Genomic DNA, 25,197 nt, shown 5'->3' on the forward strand with positions numbered 1-25,197 from the left:
TATATCCCTCGCTTTAAATTATGTTTTGCCAAAAAACGTCTTTAGTCACCAATCACAAATTTTTCTCTGTTATTTACATTTTTCCACAAACTGGAAAGCAATTTATTTGCGTTTTCTAAAATTGTGCAATCGGCAATAAATTGCACATATTTATTCAAACGTGAATAAGCCGACATTTTTTACATCAATGAAGTTGGTTACTAAGGCTACAAGCCTACAATTGCAGGTTCCAGTATCAAAATCCTCCTGCAGACCGTCCAGAGAGCAGAATGGAAGCCATGCTCAATCAGATCTTGTAGGATCAACATAAGATGAGTGAAGAATTCAATAAGTAGTTGGATTATGTCTACACTGAGCTGAATGGAAATTTGACCCTCTACACATTCATGTCAAAAAGCTGAATATTTAGGTTCAAAAGATTGGTTAGTCTGTAAAATGACACGAGATATTTCTCCATGTAAGTTCAAATACCGCCAAAAAGACTATCAATGCCATTCTGGTACAAGGTGTTGAACAGAACATGTCTGGAAGCTCAAACGAATAAATGAAGCTGAATACGGAGCCCCAGAGGTCAGCGTCATTCGACACCAATGTGGTGTTGGTTGAAACCCCTCGAGCAGAGACGTAGAAATTTCTCGAGAAGGAAAAAAATCGACCTCACATTGCCCTCTCGACACGCAAGGGTCGACACTTAAGAAAAGTATCGATCGACACTCATATGGTGTCAGTGGATACCCCTCAGGAGCAGTTATGGAATCTTCACAAACAACAAGTGTCGATCAACATACACCTAGTGTCGATCGATATCCTTGGCTTAATACGCTGCCAGTCTGTACGATCACTCCAAGGCCAATTGGGAGAAAGTTTCTAAGCCTAAGGTTTTGTACCCTGGTGTTACCAAGCATCTTAAACCACCTATCAGTACAAAAAAACTTGATGGTTTCCATAAGACAATAAAGAGGATTCCTGCAAGTTTCTCCTTTGAAGATGCTTATGTTTGATTTCGTTTTAGTCAGTTCTTCAAGAATACTAGCGAGACCCTTGGAGAGGTTAAAACACTGTATGAAGAAGTTATTCTTGCATCTACAAAGGTAAAAAAAAACTCACAAGGCTTACAGACCTTGGAAAATTTGTTGTTCTCTGCACCATATTAGGAGTTGAATTTCCTTAAGCTCTTTGTGATACAGGGTCTGCAGTTTGCATCATGCCTAAGGACATAACTGATAAACTAGGACTTGCCACAGAAACTCCTAAGTTTAAACTGACTTTTCCAGACTATTCCAGCAAACTCCCATTTGGCGTCATCAGCAATCTAGAAGGGAAAGTTGAAAATTGCATTGTCCTTGTTAATTTTCATGTGTTGGAGATGGGATGTTCATCCATGCCTCTTCTTCTTGGAAGAGATTTAATGTCTACAATGGGTGCCGTAGTTGACATGAAAAGGAGCAGAGTCTCATTTGAAAATATTGATGAGAATGTCTTCTACAATACCGTTCCACCCACTTACATTAAGATATGTTATTAAACTTTGTAGCTGTTCCTTAGGAAGATTTAAGGTGTTAAAATTGATGTAAAAAAAAGTCCTGGATGGAGACATTGGGATACAATCACATAAGTCTGGGAAAGAGAAAGAAGAATAGGATGAAGATCAAAAGGATCAATGGCAATCCTCATTTGACACTGATTCCACAGAGCTTCTCGGATGGTGTCATTGAGTACAAAGAGGACAGCTAAAAGTTTCCAACACTAATTAGCTAAAGTTCGAGCAGTCTTCACTTCAGAAATGATAGACAAAAGAGAGGTTGCAATGAAGGGTTTCATCGCAAGTGTGCTGAATATGAAGATATTGGACACTGGAATTGTTCTGGAGCAGCTTCCCTATCTCATATGGACTGAATCTGCTCTCCAAACTCGAGCTAATGACTGTAAACAAGTTCTTCACCCTTCCTCGTTGCCCATTCCTCATCTTCATTACCCATTCCTCTGTTCATCATGTTCTTGTGTGAATTCCGTCCGATACTTTCTTCGCAATCGGAGTTGCCGTTGAGAATTTACGTAGAAAACAAGAAACGCTTTGTTTTCTCGTAAAGTTTAGTCAAATGCCAAGTCTGTTTTTTATCGTTTTGTAGACCAATGGTACAAAAAACCGTAACTTCAAGCGAATTATTGATTTTTCCAAGAAAATTTGTAAAAATGTGTAAGTCGTAAGACGGTTCGAAAATAACCTAAAACAAGACACAACCCACTTATGACTTAGGACATGGAGCGGATCAATGTCAATAAATGTTTATCTTGCTTGGAGAGGAAAAAATAGAAGAAAACATGATAATGGAATAAAATAGGATAACGAAAGATGTTTGAAAATGATAAAACATGAATTACGAAAATAAGGCAGGGTGGAATGAAATGGAAGATACGGTTATGTGGGGAAAAGGAAACTCTGCCGGCCTTGGAGGAGTATATAAACAACGATGGGGCAGAGAAGAAATGAGGAAGATACTTAGCTACTAAAACTCTCTGCAATTAGAAATCTTAGGCTTTATTTTCGTCTTTGCTAAATGAGTTGCGACTCGCATAGGTTTTCTTGACATATGTGGTTTCTCTAGCTAACTTAGATATGTTTTACTATATGTCTTATCTAAATTCCTTTATAACTTCTCTTCTAGATGAACATCTTATATGATTTTGTCTCTTGAACACTCATATGCAAATTGGATTAAAGTCTACTGTTCTTAAATTTTTGTTTCGCATTGCCTTGCTCTTTTGTGCATCTTTTTATTACTTGTTATTGGCTCTCTCCAGAAAATCTTGACCCCGTTGAAAGCTTTGCTTTCTTCATAACAAATACTAACAGTGAAAATTTAGATTCCCACAAAGGCTGCTTGTGATGAACTTCTTGACATACTTCTTAAGAAGTCTTCTACTCTTACTTCCTAAAATCAAATATTTTAAGTAAATAGTAATAATCACTTCATTAAACATAAAATTGAAATGTTTAGTATATAATATATCAAGTTTTACTTTTTAATTATTTTTTAAGATTCCAAAATCTGACTTTATAAATACCAAATTTATTTGAACATAAGCCCTAACTATTGGACAATAATGATTTACAAATTATATTCACTTATCTATGTCCAAACAATTCAAATCTATTAAATTTAAATTTTCATGATTTACAATTATTTATATTTACATGATTTCAATATATTTTCTATCAAACTATTTTTCATTATTTTATGAATTAATTTTAAGTTTAAAAACAAAATTAATCTTCTCGGGAAATATATTCATCTCGAGAAAAATTCTGGGAGATATAATTGTAAAGTTTTCCAAACATTTCATTGTTTAGAAAAGACTCGTAAAGGCTATAATTATAAAATTGTATATGTTTTCTTATTTATTCATAAGAAAATAGTTGTAACTTTACTATTCATTAAAATTATTTTTGAATTTGACTTAATTTAGAGTAAGATTTACATTCCAATTTAATTTTAGAGGCATTTTGGCAAATTTCCCAAACAATATGATATAAAGTCGTAAAAATTGCCTTAATAAACTTATTGAGGAAAAGGAAATAATCCATGAAATAAAGGGTTCCTACAAGAAAAGAGAGTTAAATGAACAAAAACACGCGCCGAGGCCATGCGTGAGACAATACTGATTTCGAGCGACGCCAACGTAAAGTCCAATTTCTCTCATTTGCAGCGAATTGCGCCTGAGATCAAGTGCCTCTCCCGTATCCACGTGACCCATCTGTCTTCCAACTTAATTATCATTTAAATCATTTATTATCTCTCATTACTTTTTTCCGTTTCCGACGTCAACGGTATTCATTGACGGTTGAGGCAGTAAAACTGTAATTTGGTAATCGTATGTCATATCAACGTTCACCCTATCAATTTGATAGAAGTCATGAGTCATAACCTAAAGTACTTATATTAATACAGTACTCTTTATCTTTAATACACGTTAGTTTTTTTTTTCTTCAAACGATTGTTATATTACTCAATCTTGAGGTGGTCTGAGGAACCGTACCATAACAGAACAACCAATGTAATACAATTCTCTATGGAAAGATCTCACTATCATAGCTAATGAATTAGATGATACATTTTCCAAACGAAGAACAAAAACAATCGAGAACTCCGTGAATTTGGTTTTCAACTTCATAAACTCCTCCGGCTCAATAGAAAACTTCGGGCATGCTCCAGGGTCTTTGATCATCGAGATTAAGTCCTTACAGTCGGTCCCAAAAGATTGATATGTCGATACCTGGAGCATATATTCCATTACCCAAGATAAAGCCTCAAGTTCTTAATGCAATGGTGAGATTCGTCGGCGTTGATTCCTTGCTCCCAATAGTTGCGTCACTCCTCTTGAGTTTATCCATGTCCATCAATAACCACTAAAGAGTGCGTCATGTGTCCAAGATCTATCTATCATGCATCTCTCTGAGATTGGAGCCCGTTTTGGATTTTGTGCTTCCACCATTTATTCCGGTCTGATTTTCTTCAAACCAAGCGTGACATTCTGATTCAGCGTGTCTGGCAGTTTCCAAAAGGTCCCTGTCTATCCCACTAAAGAGTTTATCGTTCTTCGCTTTCCAAATATACCATATGATCCAAGGATATGGGTCTTTGTCCAATTCTGGATCTTCAATACCATTCTTTCGCTAGAAGAGGTAATCTATATTTGTGAAGTGGCTTCCACTTGGAAATAGTGTTGGCGGTGTTGGGTTTGCCGTGTGTGCCCATGTTTGTAGGGCTGGAGGGCATTCAAAGATGGCATGATTTATCGTTTCATCATCTGCACCACAACAAGGACAATGGTTGTCGCATCTCATATGACAATGAGTCAGATTACTTGTTACTGCTAACTGTCCAAATATCATCTGCCAAATGAGATGTCTGATTTTTGGAGGATCTTTTATTTTCCAAGCAAAATCCAAGAGCTTTGTAATACTAGGTTCCTACGCCTCCAATGTTTCCTCCTTAAGAAAGTTAGTTGCCACCCAATAACCTGACTTGACAGTGTACATCCCATTCTTCTTATAGCTCCAACAATATCCATCCCGATGATAATCTTAGCTTATGGCCAGCGATTGGATCAATGGCATGTCATCCTGATGGATAGATTTTCAAGCATAGTATTCCATCTCTCCGGGTTTCCAATCATCAGATCACTTAGTGGCATCATTGGGTGAAGTGCCGGTGCAATAGGCCTAGCTGGTTTTGTCGGTATCGTTGGGATCCAAAGATCTTCACAAATCCTAGTCTCATTATCTGAGTGTAACTTTTGTCTAATTCCCAATGTTATTAATGGATTTACAGCCATTATACTCTTCCACCAATATGAGGGATTGTTCACATCGTTTAGTCGCAACGGTGAGCTACATCGGAAATACCGTCCTCTCAGAACTCTTGCCAGTAAGGAATTAGGAAATTGCACTAATCGCCATAACCGCTTCCCAAGTAATGCGAGGTTAAATTAATGAAGCATCTTGAATCCTATTTCTCCTTCGTCCCTTGATTTGCAAAGTTTCTCCCACTTTACCAAGTGAATTCCTCTTTTATGAGGGTTTGAGCTCCACTAGAACTATGCAATAGCACTAGCTAAATTCTCGCAAGTCTCTAAAGATAGAAGGAGGATTGACATTACATACGTTGGCAGAGCCAACAGTATAGACTTTATGAGCACCTCCTTTCCTCCCCTTGATAGCCATCTTCCTGTTCAGCCATTAACACGGTTTTGTAGTCGTTCATTCAGAAAGACGAAGAGCCTTATATTTGAACCGCTAATATCTTCAAGGATACCACGATAGGAAACTATTCCTCCCTTATTTTCAATTCCAGTTGAAGTTTTTAAAGTTTCCTTGACATGTTCAAGTATTCTTTTACCAAAGAGTAAGGAAGATTTTTCAAAATTAATGCATTGTTCAAAAGCTTTTCCATAGGTCCCAAGTGCTTTCATGATTTCATCGCATTCACGTGGCTCCGCCTTGCAGAAGAATAGGCTATCATCAGAAAAGAGAAGGTAGGATACTGGAGGGCTGGCTACCGCATGAAACGCGCATCTCCGTTATCTTTACTTGATTCTCAGCATGATTTAGAAGGTTAATGAGTGGTTCCGTGCATAAGATGAATATGAAAGGAGACAAAGGATCTTCCTGTCGCAAACCCCGTTTTGGGGTTATATTTCCTCTTGGCTGACCACTGAATAAGACATGGTATTTCATCGATGATACACATTGCATTATCCATTCAATCCATGTATCTGAGAACCCCATCTTCTTCATGACCACACTGATAAATTCCCACTCCAACCTATCATAAGCCTTACCCATGTCAGTCATTATTGCCATTCGCTTCTCTCTTCCCCCAGAGGTCGTACGCATAGCATGGAACATTTCTTGTGCTATCAAAACATTATATGTTATCTGTCTTCCAGCAACAAAGGCTGACTAGGTTTCATAAATTTGATCCGGTAATAATTTCTTCAATCTTTGGCATAGGACCTTAGATATTATCTTGTAGCTGACATTGCAGAGGCTAATGAGCCGAAATTGTGACATCTCATTTGGTTTCTCCTTCTTAGGTATAAGGCAAATGTTTGCATGATGGAGCCCATTGGCCATTGTTCCATCGAAAAAGAACTCATTAACCATACGAGTTAAGTCTTCCTTCACAATGTCCCAGAACTTCTTGTAGAATAAGGCAGTGAAGCCATAAGGACCCGTCGCCTTTTCTAGATGCATTGCGAAGAGGGCCAATTTAACTTCCTATTCTGGAACAGGAACTGTAAGATTCACATTTAACTGGTCAGATATGGTCGTAGTAACATTTGCCAAAGCCTCATCAATGAGTTGAGGATTGGATGATTGAAACAAGTCTCTAAAGTAACTAGTAGCAATGGCTACTAATTTTTCCTCCTGCTCTACAAGGTTTCCTGCTGAGTCTATGAGGCTTGTAATCTTATTTTTGGCTCTTCGTTGCTTTGCAATGGCATGAAAGAATTTGGTGTTTAAGTCACCTTCCAAAAGCTAAAGTATTCTCCTCTTATGCCTCCAGAGCTGTTCTTCTGTCTTAAGAGCATCATTTAGTTCTTTCAAGGCCTTTGCTATCTCTTCGGTTGTGGCATCATCATGAGAGTAAAGATTATCGACCTTAGCTTTAAGATCTTCGGCCAGTTTTGCAGAATTCAAATCACTTTCTCTTTTCCACTGTGCTAGTGCTTTCCTGCAACTTGATATATGATCCATTATATTTGCATCAAGAAAAAGTTCGGAGGAGTTTCAGCCATCTAAGATTACTTGTCGTATTTCCTCACTTTCCAGCCAACGTTTATCAAATTTGAAAGTTTTCCTCTTCCGGGTCGTTTTGGATAGTATGTTTGCTAGGACCGGACGATGATCTGATCCCCACATTCGTAAGTATTGATCTTTGTAATGTGGAAACTTCTCGTGCCAATCTTCATTACCAAGACCACGATCGAGTCGACATCGAACAGTGCCATTACTACGCTTTCCGGCCCATGACAGTTGGTTCCCAGTACATGGGAATTCTAGCATTCCACAATCTGATATCAGTTGATTAAAAGAAAGAAATAAAGTATTAGATCGTTTTCTTCCCCCTTCTTTCTCATGGTGTCCTCTGATTTCATCAAACTCGTCTATTATAAACAAAGGTCCATCCTTAGTTGTTGAGAAACGCGTAAGACTTTTCCAAAATTGGTCTCTTCTTTCTAACACAAGAATCCCCATAAACAAATGTCAAGTAGACATTTATTCCATTAATGACTGCTTTTATATAAATCATTCGATTGTTAGAAAATAAAACATCAACTTGAAATTCATCCAAAAAAAATTAAGCTAAACGACCACGTTGGCCAAGAGGCTCAACGGTAAACAATTTATTAAATCCTAAGTCAGCCTGAATGTCTTGCAACAACAGCTTCCTATTCTTCGTCTCAAAAAGGAACAAGAGTCATGGGCGATGCTTCTGACACATCTCCTTGAAGCGTCAAACTGTGAGGTCGTTCCCTATTCCTCGATAGTTCCAACTGAGCGTCTTCATTAATGAGGTTGGGGTGGATGTTTGGCATCCACCGTACCTCTCTTCTGAACTGGTTTTGACCTCCTCAAAGCCGTAGGTTGCTAGTGTCCTCTCTGTCCTCTCGCACCACTTCCTTGGGCTGCTATTGGCTTTGAATTTATTCTCAGTGAAGCCCTACGCTGGCTTGTAGCCTGTGATATCGTGAACAAAGAACATTTAATGCTTCTCGTTAAGGCTTTCGCATAGTCCTCTCCACTATAATCATCAGCTTATTTTTTCTTTGCCTCAATCATAAGAACTGAGCTATCATGCTCAGATGCAAGAAGTGGCTGTGATCTTTCCTGCTTAATAAGTTCCTGGTTCTCTATTTGGTTGAAGTCCTCGTCAAGAAGATCATCTTCCTCCATTACCATTATCTCGTTACCAATGGGAGCATCCTGCATATCGCATCAACAGTTTGGTCTTCCTCGTCTTGCTCATGCTCTTAAGGCATCAATCAATCTTTAGAGCATCATACGGTGGAATGATATCATCCGCTATCCCAACATCCACTGTCGAGTTATCGCTCCTTATCCCTGATGAATCTCGATAAGTGACATTCATATCATCTCGCTTGTTCTGCTGGGAACTGTCAAATGGCGCTACCACACTCTTTCCTCTCTTCGTAGCAGCCTTCTTAGGACTACCAGATGTACGAGCTGTGTCCATGTCTTTTCTCTTCTTGGCTGGTTCATATATCCTCAAAGACTATTGCTTCTCTTTTCATACTTGCTCCCTATTCTTATCTGGTATTCTTTTTTCAGGAGCTTTATTACGTACATATGAGTACGGGTTGTACCGGCTGTCTCTTGAGTTGTTGATACGATTCACTCGGTTCTAATGTGATGATCTTTAAGTAGAGCTTGAGAGACTTATAAGAAGCCTCATATTTACCTTGTTCCTCATTCCCACGAAAGGACCCGTCTTGTCTTGGTGGACGAACTCTGTAAGACCCGATCCCGGCCTACTAGGCCGCGGTCGATGACTCACGTCGCTTTGTCCATACCCGGACCGAACCTCTAAAAATTTTTGCCCTTTATTTAAAACATCGCCCATAGGCGAGGGCTAACTCAGATCTTAGCTCAAGACTACCATAGTCTTTCCTAGCTTAGATCAACACAACACATACGCAGCGGAATAGTATCTACTTAACCATTGGACTAAATCCAATCTAACACTTGTCTGGTAAGATCTCCTCAGCTACTGGTCAGTAAACGCAACTGCCAGCTAGCTCCAAGGTCGATCCTGAACCTAGACCAAGTCATACAATCAGAGTTTCTGTTTCCCTAAGCCATTCTATCTAGATCTATGCAACATTGACAGATCATACTCTTGCCACATTCCCAGAGCTTGTTAGCTCATTGTCCCAGCTGACTTAGCTGTCTTAGCTAGCTCACCCAGCTAGTTGAGCTGAACCACTCAGAACTGATGAGTCTCCATACTTCCTAATCAGACATTGAACCATGTCCCACTGAACCTGATTAGTGTTGCTCTTACCACCGGTGCATCCTTTGATCAATCAGATCAGACACCTTGATCCATCATCCAAGGATCAGGTCATCCATCCTTGCCCATGATTAGGTCACACACGGCCTGCCTTACCAACGCCAAGGTTGATAACCAGCAATTACTTATGATCAATATCATAAGTGACAATATGTTCCAACACACAAACATATGATCAGATATCCTAACACAAGGATCTGACCCCAATATGCCCTCAGGTGCAATTTCGACCGCAAGCAAACCTGCTCCAAAAATCAATTAAAATTCATGACAATTCATGATAAATCATAACTAATAGAATGGTCCAATCAGATTTCCCAGAACCGGCTTCCATCCCATAGATCTCGGCCAAGATCAGCCAAACCGGCCCAAGGGACCATCTCTAAATCAATCCCTAAAAACTCATTAGGATTCATGATAATTCATGATAAATCTTAACTAAGAGAATGGTAAAGTCAGAATTCCAAGAACCGATCTCGATCCTATGGATCTCGACCTAGAACAGCCCCACCGGCCACCTTGACCATCTCGAAATCAATCAGATAAAAATCCCCAAATACCATGATAATCCATGATAATTCACCACTAAGAGGATTCCAAAGTCAGATCGCCATAAATCTATCAGGAAGTAGGAGATCCGGACTTAGCTGCCAAACCAAGGCCATGGAGGGTTCTTCTGAACCGGCCAAGCTATGGTTCAGTGCTACTATGTATAATCATCAATCTCAATCATAAGAAGAAGAAATAATATGATTAATAATCATAAAACAGAGTAAGGTGTAACTGCAGGACCAGATCAGCCCATAGTGTACCATACTATGTCCAATGGTCTGCAGTCCCCACCTGTTACCTCATCAGGGGCGTCCATGCTCCTCCTAGCACGCCTTCATCAAACCCTTATCACATACTTCCAGTATTGATAAGATCTAACCATGGTTCGTGCCCATCACTCCTTCCATGGAACTTCCATGAAACCAGTTTCTATACTGCATCCATCTTCAAGGCTGTTCATACCTTTGAGAGTGGAGTCAAGCCTTCCCCCTTCTCTCCTAACCAATTGCGCGTGTTCCCAAGACACAGAGGAAGACTTAGACATGATCATCCATGATCAATCACCATCCAAAGGTCGTGCATCACTTCCCTCTTTGTTCCCCATGAAACTGCTTTCCACACCAATCTCCCTTTAAGGCTGCATTGGCCCTTGGGAATGGATTCCGGCCAACTCCCTCCTTTCCTCACCATTTGCGTGTGTTCACAGGCTCCAGATAAGGCTTTGGGTGTTGTCAACAATGATCAAAACCGTTCAGAGGGTCGTTCTCAACTTCCCCCTTGATCTGCCCCAAAATTGTCTCTTTATGGCCTTCACACCACCATGGGTTTTGGATTGGGAATCCGACCAACTCTCTGTATTTTTCTCTGGATTCTTTGTGTTTCAGGGTGTAGAAGGAAGCCCTGGCATGCCTAGTATCCATCCTCTTGATCTCACAAACAAACTCCACCGGAAACAACCAGGAACCACCACAGATCAGATCGTCCAACCGTCGGTTTGCCTCTCTTTTCTCTCTGGAAGTTTGTCTGAGTTTTCTATCTTCTCTGTAATGATATTTTCGACCAGAGACCAGAAAAATGAAGAAGAATTCGGTCATAACCTCCCCCCTAACTGCCTGGACGAGCAGTTACCAAAAAGGTACCAAAAGGGGCAGTTTTTCCATAACCGCCACCAAGTAACTGCCCATGGCGGTTATTCTTCTTTTTTAAATTCACGTCCTGGGCCTTCCAAACCACCCCTGGACATGTCTAAAACAAGCCCAAAGTGATTGCCCACGCCCATGGTTCAACCACAAGAGCCCACCGGCCCATCGGTACCCATGGGTCGTCCACAAGGCCCGGTCACTGTCTAACACTTGAACACTCAGTACAGCTCCTTCTCTTCATCTTATTCAATCTTACTAAGTCCCTTGGTCCATTTCAAGACCTAGAATTAGGTTTCTCATGATCCATCCTGATCATTTACTTCATTACAGCTTGTTCACGATCAATTCCCATGATCTGAACCAAAGCAGTTCCGTTTCTGTTGAAACGTTAGACCCTATGTCAAGTTCCAAGAACGGGGACATGACAAACTCTATCAAACACATTATCACGGGGAACCATCTGATTCAGAACGTGTTGTTTTGGTAAGCAGTCGTGATTTTCATGTATCAAAAGGCCACATGCTGAGCAGTGTTTGAAAAGCTTTTCATAGAAAAGTTTGATCGTAATATCCTCCATTTTCCTTGTCTGTAACTTCCTTGTAAACTTCAAGGGGTTAGTCGAGTCCATTGCGACCTTAATCCTCCCATCTACAGTATCTATAGACTCCAACTTCCCCAGTCTATTACCAATAGCTTCAAGATTCTGTTTCACGCAGAGGTGTAGAGGGATTCCTTGTAATTGGATCAAAACCGGATCATTGATGGATAATTCTCGTCGATCACCGGCTCCCATCATACAAAGACAAACATTCAATAGTTATGGTGAAAAGGGCCTTGTCTGAGGACAAAATTAAGATCTTCCTCTTTATCAAAGTTGAACAAGAACTGACCATTGCCTAGATCACAAGCGGAAATCTTATCTGACATTCCCCACTGTTTCGGCATTGCAACAATAAGGTGTTCCACATTCTGCTTTTTTGGGTTTAAGATCTTGCCTATAAGAGACAAGCTATTATCTTTGATGAGATTGTCATCAGCCTGATCTAGTAGTACGATAGTTTCATCGTTGTCATCTTGGTTCAGTACACCCTTTCCTTTGCTCGATGCCATCGGTACCATAGGGATACAGTGAATGATGTTAAGTGTTGCTTAGTCCCAGTAAAACAAACGATGATGATCGATTTGTAAACAGAGAGGATGAGATCAGAGCTGGAAGGCATGGAGAGGAAGACACCAGGATTGCTTGGAGAGGAGATCGAGATGGCACAACCAGATGACAATGGTCGATCTAGTGTGAAAGACTAATTAATGACCAAAGAGTGAATCGATTAGGAGAAGATCTTGATTTTTCAAATCGCCGTTGGAGTCGCCATCAGAGCATTAGGGTTTTATATGTTTTCCGCTTTCCTTTGATACAAGTTGGTAAACAAAACAAATCAATTTAAAATATATAGTAAAGTGTTTTCTTATTTATGAAATGGTTTCTACCTTTACTTCTACTGTATATGTATTATTACTTTTTGGTAAAAACAAGATGGTTTCATTTCTTTCTCGGAAACCCAAACAATATAGATAATCATTCCTAATGGCGGAGTGTCTACTAAACAATTTTTTACCAATAGACGAACAAGACAACAACTCATTGATGTATGTACTCTTCTTACCAGCTCTTTTATTTCTGTAACTACTATTTTCCTGGTCAATTTCATAACCATTGTCCTTTTTATCATTTTTCCCACCGTAATGAGCATATAGACATTTGCGAAACACGACCATCATCCTTGGTGCACATCTATAGTGAATGGGTGGTTTTAACTGGTTCTTATTGGACCGATTTTATGAATCTACGTTTTAAGAGAACAAAAAATATTGTCGAATGACTTAATTGGTGCAAGATTATGTGATCATGGGTATGATGAGTGATAAATGATAGGTTACGGGTTCGAGAGTCTTGATGACCGTGATAAGTCAAATTATGGCTTCCAAAGTCTCAAGAGTTGAGAAATGTCGAGTTGTCGGTCCTAGTGGCCGTGTTAAGAAAAGGGTGTCGAGTCGTGTACTGGAGGACCTTGATGAATCCCTGATAAGGAGATTCAATTGTCCCTGATTCTTTTGAAGGATGATCTGATGATTTGAGAGAGATATGGGTTGATTTTGTTGATGATAGATGGTTTGATGGGATGATCTTCAGAAATGATCTATGGATTGATCAGATCTTGTTTAGATGTGTCTTTGATCAAGAGAATGAACTCTGATTTCAATCAAAGACAGGTTTTGCTTGCAGAGAATGAACTCCTACCAATCGATGTTCAAAGATGAACAAAGGATTCACAGATTTTGAAATTTTTTTATAAAAAAGGTGAATGTTTTGTTCTCAAAACAAAAGAGAGTTTAAGTAGAGAAGAAGAATGAAATAAAAAAGTCCTAAAATTGTACTAAAATTGTCTTAAAAACTCAATAATAATTATTTTGGCAGACTTCTTGACTTGACTTTCGTGGCTGTCCATTCAGAAAGAGACAATGGATCCTCAACTTGGATATTGATCTTCTTTTAGGCTGAGAATGAGGCCTAAGTCATCCATGAGTCTGATCACATCTTTTCCAGCTTGTTTGACATGATTTTAACAGCAAATATAAGCTCATTATGCTCCATTGCAGCCTATGGTTCATCTTCAATCTTTCCATTCATCCATCCAGGCTTATCCTTTGTCGCATAGTCATCTGGCTCAACCATGGTTGCATCATCCCCTCCTCTTTTGTAAAGATTTGTCCTCAAATCTGTATCTCCTACATCAAAAGGAAACAAGTAAGAACTAAGATATATGATCAAGAAAATAAGCATGGAAACATCATCAAAGTAAGGTTTTGGACAGAAACTTCCTTCCAGTTTTGAAATCATTTTCCTCAAGTACTTCCATCTCCAAATCTCTGGCTGATAAGCATGGTGTTTTCTTTTGCTCCTTTGAGACTAGTCATGTTGTTCCTGGACACTCAAAACAGAGACTGGATATCCAGAATTATCAATGCAACACATGCCCTTGTTCGGATCAAAAACCAAATTTTCTTTTCCTATATCATGCAGCAAATGTTTCAGACCTTGATGATGCATATCAAAGTAAGTATTGTACACCAGAATGGTATCAAGGCACATGATAACATGGTTCTTAAAGAACACTGTTAGAACAGGCACAAGTTCCTCATATTTAGAACACAAAAGATCAAGTTCAAACCGAGAATCTCTTAACCAAGGCTCAGCTTGCTTATCAAAGAAAGTATTGTAAACCAGAATATCATCAAAGCTTAAAACAACACAATTCTCAAGCAGTGATCTCAAAACATGCCAAGTTTTATCAGATTCAGAACACAAGATACCAAGTTTAAAAACAAAATCACAAATAAAATCGGTTTCATCTCTAAGTGATTTTGGTTTCTGAAAATTCCTACCCATAGACTCTTTCAGGACATGTGAGGAAGAAAACAAATAACCAGTGTCTATTTTATGCTTAGAACAACTCAGAACAAAGCTATTTTCTTTGAAGACAAATGAATCAAACGATTTTCTAGAACAGAAAACAGGCTGTTGTGGGAACCGAAATTCACCGTCGATTTCCGTAATCGGAGGAAAGTCAGGAAACCCTACCTTTCCCTGAGGTCCCGGATTCTCTGCGAGAGCCAACGACAAGTGACCAAATAAATGCGGAAAATATGAAAAGATAACAAAACGAATTTATAGAAAAGGTAGATCTTATTTTGAATCCGCGTAAGAGCATTGCGATCATTACAAGAGATTATAAAATCTTTGGCCACTAGAGCTGTCAGCGAATTACCTAGTTCTAGCACCCTAAAACCTTAAACTTAGTTGAGTCGCAGCTCGATAACAGAAGACGTAAAAGATACGAAAAAGGTTTTGATTGATATCGGAGTCAACCTTATGAAAGGCTGCCTACATACCCCTTTCGAGGATCAAGCCGAACGTAGTTCAAGAGTGAACCAAGAGATTGAACTGCTTGTGCGCGTTCGTCTAGTAATCGGGTGCCAGTCATAGAAACAGAGCATGTCGAGAATAATGCCTAAAAGTTTCTAAGTGTAGAGAGTTCTAAGTCTAAAAGAATTGTCCTCTTGCCTCTTCAACCTCGACGTCCTTATATACTCCTCCTAGAGGCGGTTTTCTCTTTCCCTTTCTGCCCTCGGTCGAGTTTATCGCTTCGCGGAAATATTCCATTTTCCTTCGATCTTCGTGTTTATCTTTGGAACCTTCACATTTATCCTTCGAACTTGACATTTATCTTCTCCTGCATACCAAAAGATAAACCGTCGTAACGATTGGGCTTGATTTGGTATAAAATCGTAAGTGGGCTCTTAGCCGCGTTCTGGGTCCTTTCGGGCCGTTTTTTGACTTAAGCGTTTTTATGATTTTATAAAAAGAGCGATTTCGAAATGACGTCGATTTCGAAGAACATTCAACTCCCCGTATAGCGTAGGCAATTCGAGGTGTTCAGCTAACCGTTGCCGTTTTATACGATCAATCCGAATGTTATTGGAGAGAACGAGTTCTTGCGGTTTTTAAATCGTAAAGTTACAACGGTGACTCCGATCGAGATGAAACAAGAGCAGGTTAGTTCTAATCCCGAAGGAGGAGCTGCGAGGACGAGATGAAGACAGCACGATCGTTCCAGCTCGGCCATCCGCCGAACTGGACTGGTCCAGCTTGACAGATGGCCGAACTGGTCGCGTGTTCGGTCCAGCTCGGCGGATGGCCGTGCTGGTCGCGTGTTCGATCCAGCTCGGCCATCCGCCGAGCTGGTCGCCTGTTCGGTCCAGCTCGGCGGATGGCCGAGCTGGTCGCGTGTTCGGTCCAGCTCGGCGGATGGCCGAGCTGGTCGCGTGGTCGATCCAGCTCGGCCATCCGCCGATCTGGTCTGGTTCAGCTCGGCGGATGGCCGAGCTGGTCGTTTTGGTTGATCCATCTCGGCCATCCGCCGAGCTGGACGGTGTGCTCTGTCCACCCTTCAATAAAACGGACATAACTTATGCTACAAGATGCTGATTTACCTCATACCGTTGGCATTGGAAATCTAAATCAAAGATCTATCTTGTGTCAAAAGATGGACTCAATCAAACCATGGGAAGGTCTTCATCCATAGCTAAACATCTGACACGTCTGTGCAGTTCTGAACCTCAAAAGGTCCGAACGAACGAGTTGGACTGCGTGTTTGGTTCCGTGTTCCATTTCTCTCGAGTCTTTTGCTCAGGAGCTTTTGTCGAGAATGTGTTGAGTAAGCTTTCGTACAGAAACGCAATTTTTGGAAGTTTATTTCGAGATAACCGTTTTTGACCCCAATAATGTTTGCGTCTTGTTGTCGATAAAATATATCAATAACTCGTCGTATAACCTTTTCAATAATAATTATATGAATTTTATATTGCGAGAAATATTTTCCGGGGACTTTTAGACATTGATTCCGTCGTGACCGATTTTGACCCCAACAGCTGTCGAAGAATAAGCTCTAATGACTTTTCAGGATGTTCAAAGCTTTTGTTATGCTCCATAAACTGATCAAAACTCAAAACAAGACCAGGATTGATGTCACTATCACAGGAAAAACCTTTTTCTTCATAAAATTTATCTGGTTCAAGTCTCTTAAAAGAATAAATCATGTTATCAAAAATTGAGTTTGAAACACAAAATTCTTTCACATTTTCCAGACCAAAACGGTTTTCATCTTTAGTAGACACCAAAACAAACAATCCAGGCACTGAAATAATCTTTTTAAGTTCCTTACAATGCTCTTGCAGGTTAGGGAACAAAGAATTATGAATTGTGCTCAGCTCCAAGCTGCTCTGTTGCTCCATCACTTCACCTCGTGTTAAACTCTTTTGTTCTATTTCTGGTGAGTGATCTTCTGAGACTTTAGACACTGAGACAAGGCTACTCGGTTGCAGCGGTTCAAGATAAGTTAGTTCATCCCAGGTTTTATTGACATCAAGTTCAGACTGAGGAGAGAAAAGGGAAACTCATTTTCTGTCTCGGATTCTTTACTTACCTTAGATGGCTCTGTTTTTAGCTTTTGGATAGCTGATTCCTTCTTAGAACACAGTGGCTCACTGACTCTTGAGAGAGGACGTGGGTCTGGCCTTCTTTGCTTATGTGACTGAGATTTTCTTGGGTGATTATGATCATGGCAAGGTTTTGCCTCCTCTTTTGCCTGTCTTGGTTGTCTTCTGCTATAGTTACCAGAAACAAAGTGTTTCTTCATGAAGTGTTTCAGCTCAAACCAGGATGCAATTTGTGTTTCTCCTGTTCTTCTTCGGGTAGTAACAAGCTGATCCCACCATTGAATGGCATCACCCCAGAAATCTGTTGTAGCCAATCTAACCTTTTTTTCTTTCTGAGTAGTTTTGGCCATCAAAGACAAGTTCCATTTTCTGTTCCCACTCCAAGTAGCCATCATGGTCATTTTTGCCAGAGAAAGATGGTATCTTGCTCCTTTTGATATTAGCATCCTTCTGAACCTGAGAAACATTACCAAAGAAATCATCAGCATGTTTCTTTTGTAAAAGATCAGACTTTTTCATTCTTCTCATGATTTCAGACATCATTTCTTCCATCCGTAATTTATTTAATTTCACAGTTGGTGCCTCCTTTCTCTTACTGACATCCCCAGCCATGGTTTCCTGTTTCAATCTCAACAAGAAAAATTAGCACAATAACAGATAGCCGAAGCCTCACAAACTCTCAAGTGTTTCTCTCTGAATTTTTCTGTGTATTTTCTCTATGAATCCAGTAGCTCAGCAACAAACAAAGATCAAGCTTCAGAGAACAAAACCCAACCCCAAAACAGAAGAAAGAGATAGACAAATTGCAAGATTTTTGTTTGCAAGAGACATTACCACCAAGGCTGGATTTCTCTTCAGCCAAGTTGGATATCTCTTCAACTTTTCTATTTTAAAAAAAAAATCTGGTTGGCCCTCTTGCAGATTATATAGATAGAAATAAAAGAGATTTCAGAGAAAATTATAGAGATAGAAAATAGATTCCCAAAAACAAAGAGAGAAGTTTTAGAATCAAAGCCAGCTCAAGAGCCTTCAGATCTGCTCTGATACCACTTGATGAATCCCTGATAAGGAGATTCAATTGTCCCTGATTCTTTTGAAGGATGATCTGATGATTTGAGAGAGATATGGGTTGATTTTGTTGATGATAGATGGTTTGATGGGATGATCTTCAAAAATGATCTATGGATTGATCAGATCTTGTTTAGATGTGTCTTTGATCAAGAGAATGAACTCTGATTTCAATCAAAGACAGGTTTTGCTTGCAGAGAATGAACTTCTAGCAATCGATGTTCAAAGATGAACAAATTATTCACAGATTTAGAGATATTATTATAAAAAAGGGTGAATGTTTTGTTCAGAAACAAAAGAGGGTTTAAGTAGAGAAGAAGAAGGAAATCGAAAAGTCTTAAAATTGTAGAAAAATGAGAAAAATTTAATCAAAACTAAAATTGTCTTAAAAACTCAATAATAATTATTTTGGCTGACTTCTTGACTTGACTTTCGTGGCTGTCCATTCAGAAAGAGACAATGGATCCTCAACTTAGATATTGATCTTCTTTTAGGCTGAGAATGAGGCCTAAGTCATCCATGAGTCTGATCACATCTTTTCCAGCTTGTTTGACATGATTTTAACATCAAAAATAAGCTCATTATGCTCCATTGCAACCAATGTTTCATCTTCAATCTTTCCATTCATCCATCCAGGCTTATCCTTTGTCGCATAGTCATCTGGCTCAACCATGGTTGCATCACCTAAATTGTAAGATTGATTGTCTACAGAGATGACTTTAAACAATGCCTTGGTTTCCCTGGCTATTAGCCTCTAACGTCTCTTCCTGCACTCAAAACGTCCACGAAAATATCAAAAATTTAGCTCTATATATATTGTATATCAACTTTATAATTTTATAATTAAAAACTATAAATTTGTGCCGTAACATCAATTTTTTATAAGGTAGAATTATGTAGACAGTCTCTCACACTAGATCGATCATTGTCGTCTGGTTGTGACCGTCTCGATCTCCTCTCCAAGCAATACTCATGTCTTTCTCTCCACGCAATCCATCTCCGATCTCACCCTCTCGATTTACAAATCGTTATTCATTGTTTGTTTTACTGAGACTAAGCAACGCTTAACTTCATACGCTGTATCCCTACGGTACTGTTGGCTTCGAGCAAAGGTAAATGTGTTATATACCAGGACGACGATGATGAACCTATCCTACTTCCGGATCTGGCTGACGACAACCTCATCAAATAGCTTGTCTCTTATAGGCAAGATCTTAAGTTCCAAAAAAAGCAGAATGTTGAACGTCTTATTGTTGCGATACCGGAACAGTGGGGAATGTCAGATAAGATTTCCGCTTATGATCTAGGCAATGGTCGGTTCTAATTCAACTTTGATAACGAGGAAGATCTTAATTCTGTCCTCAGCCAAGGTCATTTTCACCATAACTACTGTATGTTTGTCCTTGTACAATGGGAAACGGTGATCGACGAGAACTATCCATCAATGATCCCGTTTTAGATCCAACAACAAGGAATCCCTCTGCACCTTTGCACGGAACAGAATCTTGAAGCTATTGGTGATAGACTGGGGAAGTTGGAATCTACAGATAGGGTAGAGGGGAGGATTAAGGTCACAATGGACTTGACTAAGCCCTTGAAGTTTACACGGAAGTTGCAGACAAGGAAGAAGGAGGATATTACGATAAAACTTTTCTATGTAAGCTATTTAAACACTGCTCAACATGTGGCCTTATGACACATGAAAATCAAGACTGGTTACCAAAGAAACACGTTCTGAACCAGACGGTCCCTCTTGAGAATGTGTTTTATAGAGTTCGTCCACCAAGACAAGACGGGCCCTCTCGTGGGAACGTGGAACGAGGTAAAGATGAGACTTCTTACATGTCTCTCAATGATGGTTCAAGCTCTACTTTGAGAGTCCAAAGATCATCTCATTCGAGCCGAGTGCATCGTGTCAACAGTTGAAGAGATAGCCGATACAACCCGTACTCTTATGTACGTAACAAAGGCCATGAATATAGAATTCCAGTTCGGGAGCAAGTATGGAAAGAGAAACAACAGCCTTTGAGGACAGTTAAGCCAGCCAAGAAGAGAATGGACATGGATACGGTTCGTACATATAGTAGTCCTAAGAAGAATTTCGGGAACAGAGGAAAGAGTGTGGTTGCGCTATTGGACAGGTCTCAGAACTACAAACGAGACGATATGAATGTCACTTACAGAGATGGGACAGGCAGCGGTAAGTCGACAGTGGAGGGTGGGACAGCGGATGATCTCATTCCACCATATGATGCTTTAAAGATTGATGCCTTAAGCGAACAAGAGCAAGACGAGGAAGAACAACTTGTTGATGCGGATATGAAAGACGCCCCTGTTGGTAATGAACTAATGGTACTAGAGGAAGATGATCTTCTTGAAGAGGACCTAAACCAAATAGAGAATCAGGAGCTCATTGAGCTGGATAGATCACAGCCACTCCTTGCATCTGAGCATGATAATTCAATCCTTATGATTGAAGCAAAGGAAAAAACAGTTGATGATGATACTGGAGAAGACTATGCGAAAGCTTTGACGAGAAGTTCTACTCGTTCTCTGTTCTCGACGTCACAGGCCGTAAGTCGTAGGGCTTCACCGAGAATAAATGATAAGCCAAAAACAGCCCAAGGAAGTGGTGCGAGAGGACAGAGAGGGCACCAGCAAGCTACGGCTTTGAGGAGGTCAAAAACGGTTCAAAAGAAAGGTATGGTGGATGCCAAACATCCACCCCAACCTCATTAAAGAAGACGCTCAGTTGGAACTGTTGACGGATAGGGAACGACCTCACAGTTAGACGCCACAAGTAGATGTGTCAGAAGCATCGTCCATGACTCTTGTTCCTTTCTGAGACAAAGAATAGGAAGCAACTGTTGCAAGACATTCAGGCTGACTTATGATTTAATAAATTGTTTACCGTTGAGCCTCTTGGCCAATGTGGTGTTTAGCTTTATTTTTTATGGATGAATTTCAAGTTGATGTTTTATTTTCTAATAATCGAATGATTGATGTAAAAGCAGTCATTAATGGAATAAAGGTCTATATGACATTTGTATATGGGGATCCTGTGTTAGAAAGAAGAGACCAAGTTTGGGAACGTCTTATGCGTTTCTCAACAACCAAAGATGGACCGTGATTTATGATATGCGACTTTAATTAAATCACAGGACACCATGAGAAAGAAGGAGGAAGAAAACGATCCGATACTTTATTTCTTTCTTTTAATCAAATGATATCGGATTGTGGAGTGCTAGAATTCCCATGTACTGGGAACAAACTATCATGGGCTGGAAAGCGCACTAATGGCACTGTTCGTTGTCGACTTGATCGTGCTCTTGGTAATGAAGATTGGCATGAAAAGTTTCCACATTCCAAAGTCCAATAATTATGAATGTGGGATTGGATCATCGTCCGGTCCTAGCAGACATACTATCCAAATCGACCAGGAAGAGGAAGACTTTCAAATTTGATAAACGTTGGCTGGAACATGAGGAAGTACGACAAGTAATCTTAAATGGATGGAACTCCTCCAAACTTTCTCCTGATGCAAATATAATGGATCATATATCAAGTTGCAGGAAAGCGCTAGCACAGTGGAAAAGAGAAAGGGATTTGCACTCAGCAAAATTGGTCGAACAGCTTAAAGCTAAGGTCGATAATCTTTACTCTGATGATGATGCCACAACCGAAGAGATAGCAGAGACCTTGAAAGAACCAACTGATGCTCTTAAGGCAGAAGAACAGTTTTGGAGGCAGAAAGCAGAATACTTTGGCTTTTGGAAGGTGACTTGAACACTAAATTCTTTCAGGCCATTACAAAGCAACGGAGAACTAGGAATAAGATCAGAAGCCACATAGACACATCAGGAAACCTTGTAGAGGAAGGGGAAAAATTAGTAGACATTGCTACTAGTTACTTTAGAGATTTTTTTCAGTCATCCAACCCTCAACTCATTGATAAGGCTTTGGCAAATGTTACTACGACCATTTTCGGACCGGTTGAATGCGGATCTTACAGCTCATGTATCACAATGGGAAGTTAAATTGGCCCTCTTTGTAATGCAGCCAGAAGAGGCGCCGGGTCCTGACTGCTTCACTGCCTTATTCTACTAGAAGTTCTGGGACATTGTGAAGAACGACTTAACTCGTATGGTTAATGATTTCCTTTTTGATGGAACAATGGCCGATGAACTCAATGATGCCAACATTTGCCTAATACCGAAGAAGGATAAACCAAATAAGATGTCACAATTTCGGCCCATTAACCTCTGTAATGCCAGTTACAAGATAATATCTAAGGTCCAATGCCAACGATTGATAAAATTTTACCGGATCGAATTTTTGAAACCCAGTCAGCCTTTGTTGCTGGAAGACAGATGACAAATAATGTTTTGATAGCACAGGAAATGTTCAATGCTCTGCGCACAACCTCCGGGGAAATTGAAAAGCGAATGTCTATAAAGACTGACATGAGTAAAGCCTATGATAGGTTGGAGTGGGAATTAATCAGTGCGGTCATGAAGAAGATGGGATTCTCAGATACATGGATTGAATGGATAATGAGTTGTGTATCATCGGTGAAATACCATGTCTTATTCAATGGCCGCCAAGAGGAAATATAACCCCTAAACAGGGTTTGCGATAGGTAAATCTTTTGCCTCCTTTCATATTCATCTTATGCACGAAAGCGCTCGTTAGCCTTCTAAATCATGTTGAGAATCATGGAAATATAACGGGGGATGCGCGTTTCACGCACTAGCCCTCCGGTATCCCACCTTCTCTTTGCTGATGATAGAATGTTCTTCTGCATGGCAGAGCCACGTGAATGCAATGAAATCATGAAATCACTTGGGACCTATGGGAAAGCGTCTGGACAATGCATTAACTTTGAGAAAGCATCCTTACTCTTAGGTAAGGGAATACATGGACATGTCAAGAAAAATTTAAAATCTTCAACTAGAATTGGAAATGAGGTTGGAATGGGTTCCTATCTTGGTATCCATGAAGATATTAGCGGTTCTAAGAAAAGGCTCTTTGTCTTTCTTAAGGAACGACTACAAACCCGTGTTAATGGCTGGACAGGAATATGGTTATCAAGGGGGGGGGATGGAAATGCTCATAATATCTATACTATTGGCTCTACCCACGTATGTAATGTCAACCTTGCTTCTACCTTTAGAGACTTGTGAGAATTTAGCCAGTGCCATTGCACAGTTCTGGTGGAGCTCAAACCCTCCTAAAAGAGGAGTTCACTGGGTAATGTTGGACAAACTATGAAAATCAAGGGATGAAGGAGGAATAGGATTCAGGATGATTCATGAATTTAACTTGGCATTGCTTGGAAAGCAGTTATGGCGATTAGTACAATTTCCAAATTCCCTATTGGCAAGAGTTCTGAGAGGACGATATTTCCGATGTAGCTCGCCGTTGTGACTAAACGAGGTGAAAAACCCCTCTTATGGGTGGAGGAGTATAATGGCTGAAAAACCATTAATAACAATGGGGATTGGACAAAAGGTACACTCTGGTAATGAGATTGGGATTTGGGAAGATCTTTGGGTCCCAACAATACCAGCAAGATCAGCTAGGCCGATTACACCGGTACTTCATCCAATGATGCATGTAAGTGATCTGATGATTGGAAACCCGAAGAGATGGAATACTGAGATGCTGGAAAACTTTGTCCATCAGGATGACATCCCATTGATTCAATCGTTGGCCATAAGCCAAGATTATCATCGGGATTGATATTGTTGGAGCTATACGAAGAATGGGATGTACACTGTCATTGGCCATAAGCCAAGATTATCATCGGGATTGATATTTCCTCCTTAAGCAAGTTAGTTACTGGGTAGCAACTAACTTGCTTAAGGAGGAAATATTGGAAGTGCAGGAATCTAGTATAATGAAGCTCCAGGCCTTTGCTTGGAAAATAAAAGCTCCTCCAAAAATCAGACATTTCATTTGGTAGATGATATCTAGACAGTTAGCAGTGACAAGTAATCTGAATCATCGTCATATGATATACGACAACCATTGTCCTCGTTGTGGTGCAGAGGATGAAACTATAAATCACGCCATCTGTGAATGCCCTCCAGCTATACAAACTTGGGCACATGCGGCAACCCCAACACCGCCTACATTATTTCCAAGTGGAAGCCATTTCACAAATATAGATTACCTGTTCTGGCGAAAGAATGATATTGAAAATCCAGATTTGGACAAAGACTCATATCCTTGGATCATTTAGTATATTTGGAAAGCGAGGAACAATAAACTCTTCAGAGGGATAGACATGGACCCTTTGGAAACTGTCAGACACGCTGAATCAGAATGCCACACTTGGTTTGAAGCAAATCAAATATCGGAGGAAGAGGTGGAAGCACAAAATCCAGAACGGCCTCCAATGTCAGAGAGATTAATGATAGATGGATCATTGACACATGACGCATTCATTAGTGGTTATGGATGGACATGGATAAATTCTAGAGGAGTGATGCAACTATTGGGAGCAAGGAATCAACGAAGACGAATCTCGCCATTACATTCAGAAATGGAGGCTTTATCATGGGCAATGGAGTGTATGCTCGAGGTATCGACATGTCAATCCTTTGAGACCGACTGCAAGGACCTAATCTCGATGATCAAAGACCCCGGAGAATGGCCGAACTTTTCTACTGAGCTGGAGGAGTTTATGATGTTAAAAAACAGATACACAGAGTTTTCGATTGTTTTTTGTCCCTCGTTCAGAAAATGTATCATATGATTCGTTATCTAAGATGGTG

General features: G+C 40.0%; 1 protein-coding gene across 1 annotated transcript; it reads right to left on the minus strand.

Moving 5' to 3' along the window:
• Positions 1-11,693: 11,693 nt before the first annotated feature.
• LOC106408012 lies at positions 11,694-12,403 on the minus strand. The gene is made up of 2 exons (XM_013848846.1): positions 12,184-12,403; positions 11,694-12,079 (listed from the first exon to the last, which is right to left on the minus strand). The coding sequence occupies exons 1-2, from the start codon at positions 12,401-12,403 to the stop codon at positions 11,694-11,696; spliced, it is 606 nt and encodes a 201-aa protein (XP_013704300.1).
• Positions 12,404-25,197: the final 12,794 nt, after the last annotated feature.

This window comes from Brassica napus, chromosome C5, assembly GCF_020379485.1.
Source record: "Brassica napus cultivar Da-Ae chromosome C5, Da-Ae, whole genome shotgun sequence".
Taxonomy (NCBI): domain Eukaryota; kingdom Viridiplantae; phylum Streptophyta; class Magnoliopsida; order Brassicales; family Brassicaceae; genus Brassica; species Brassica napus.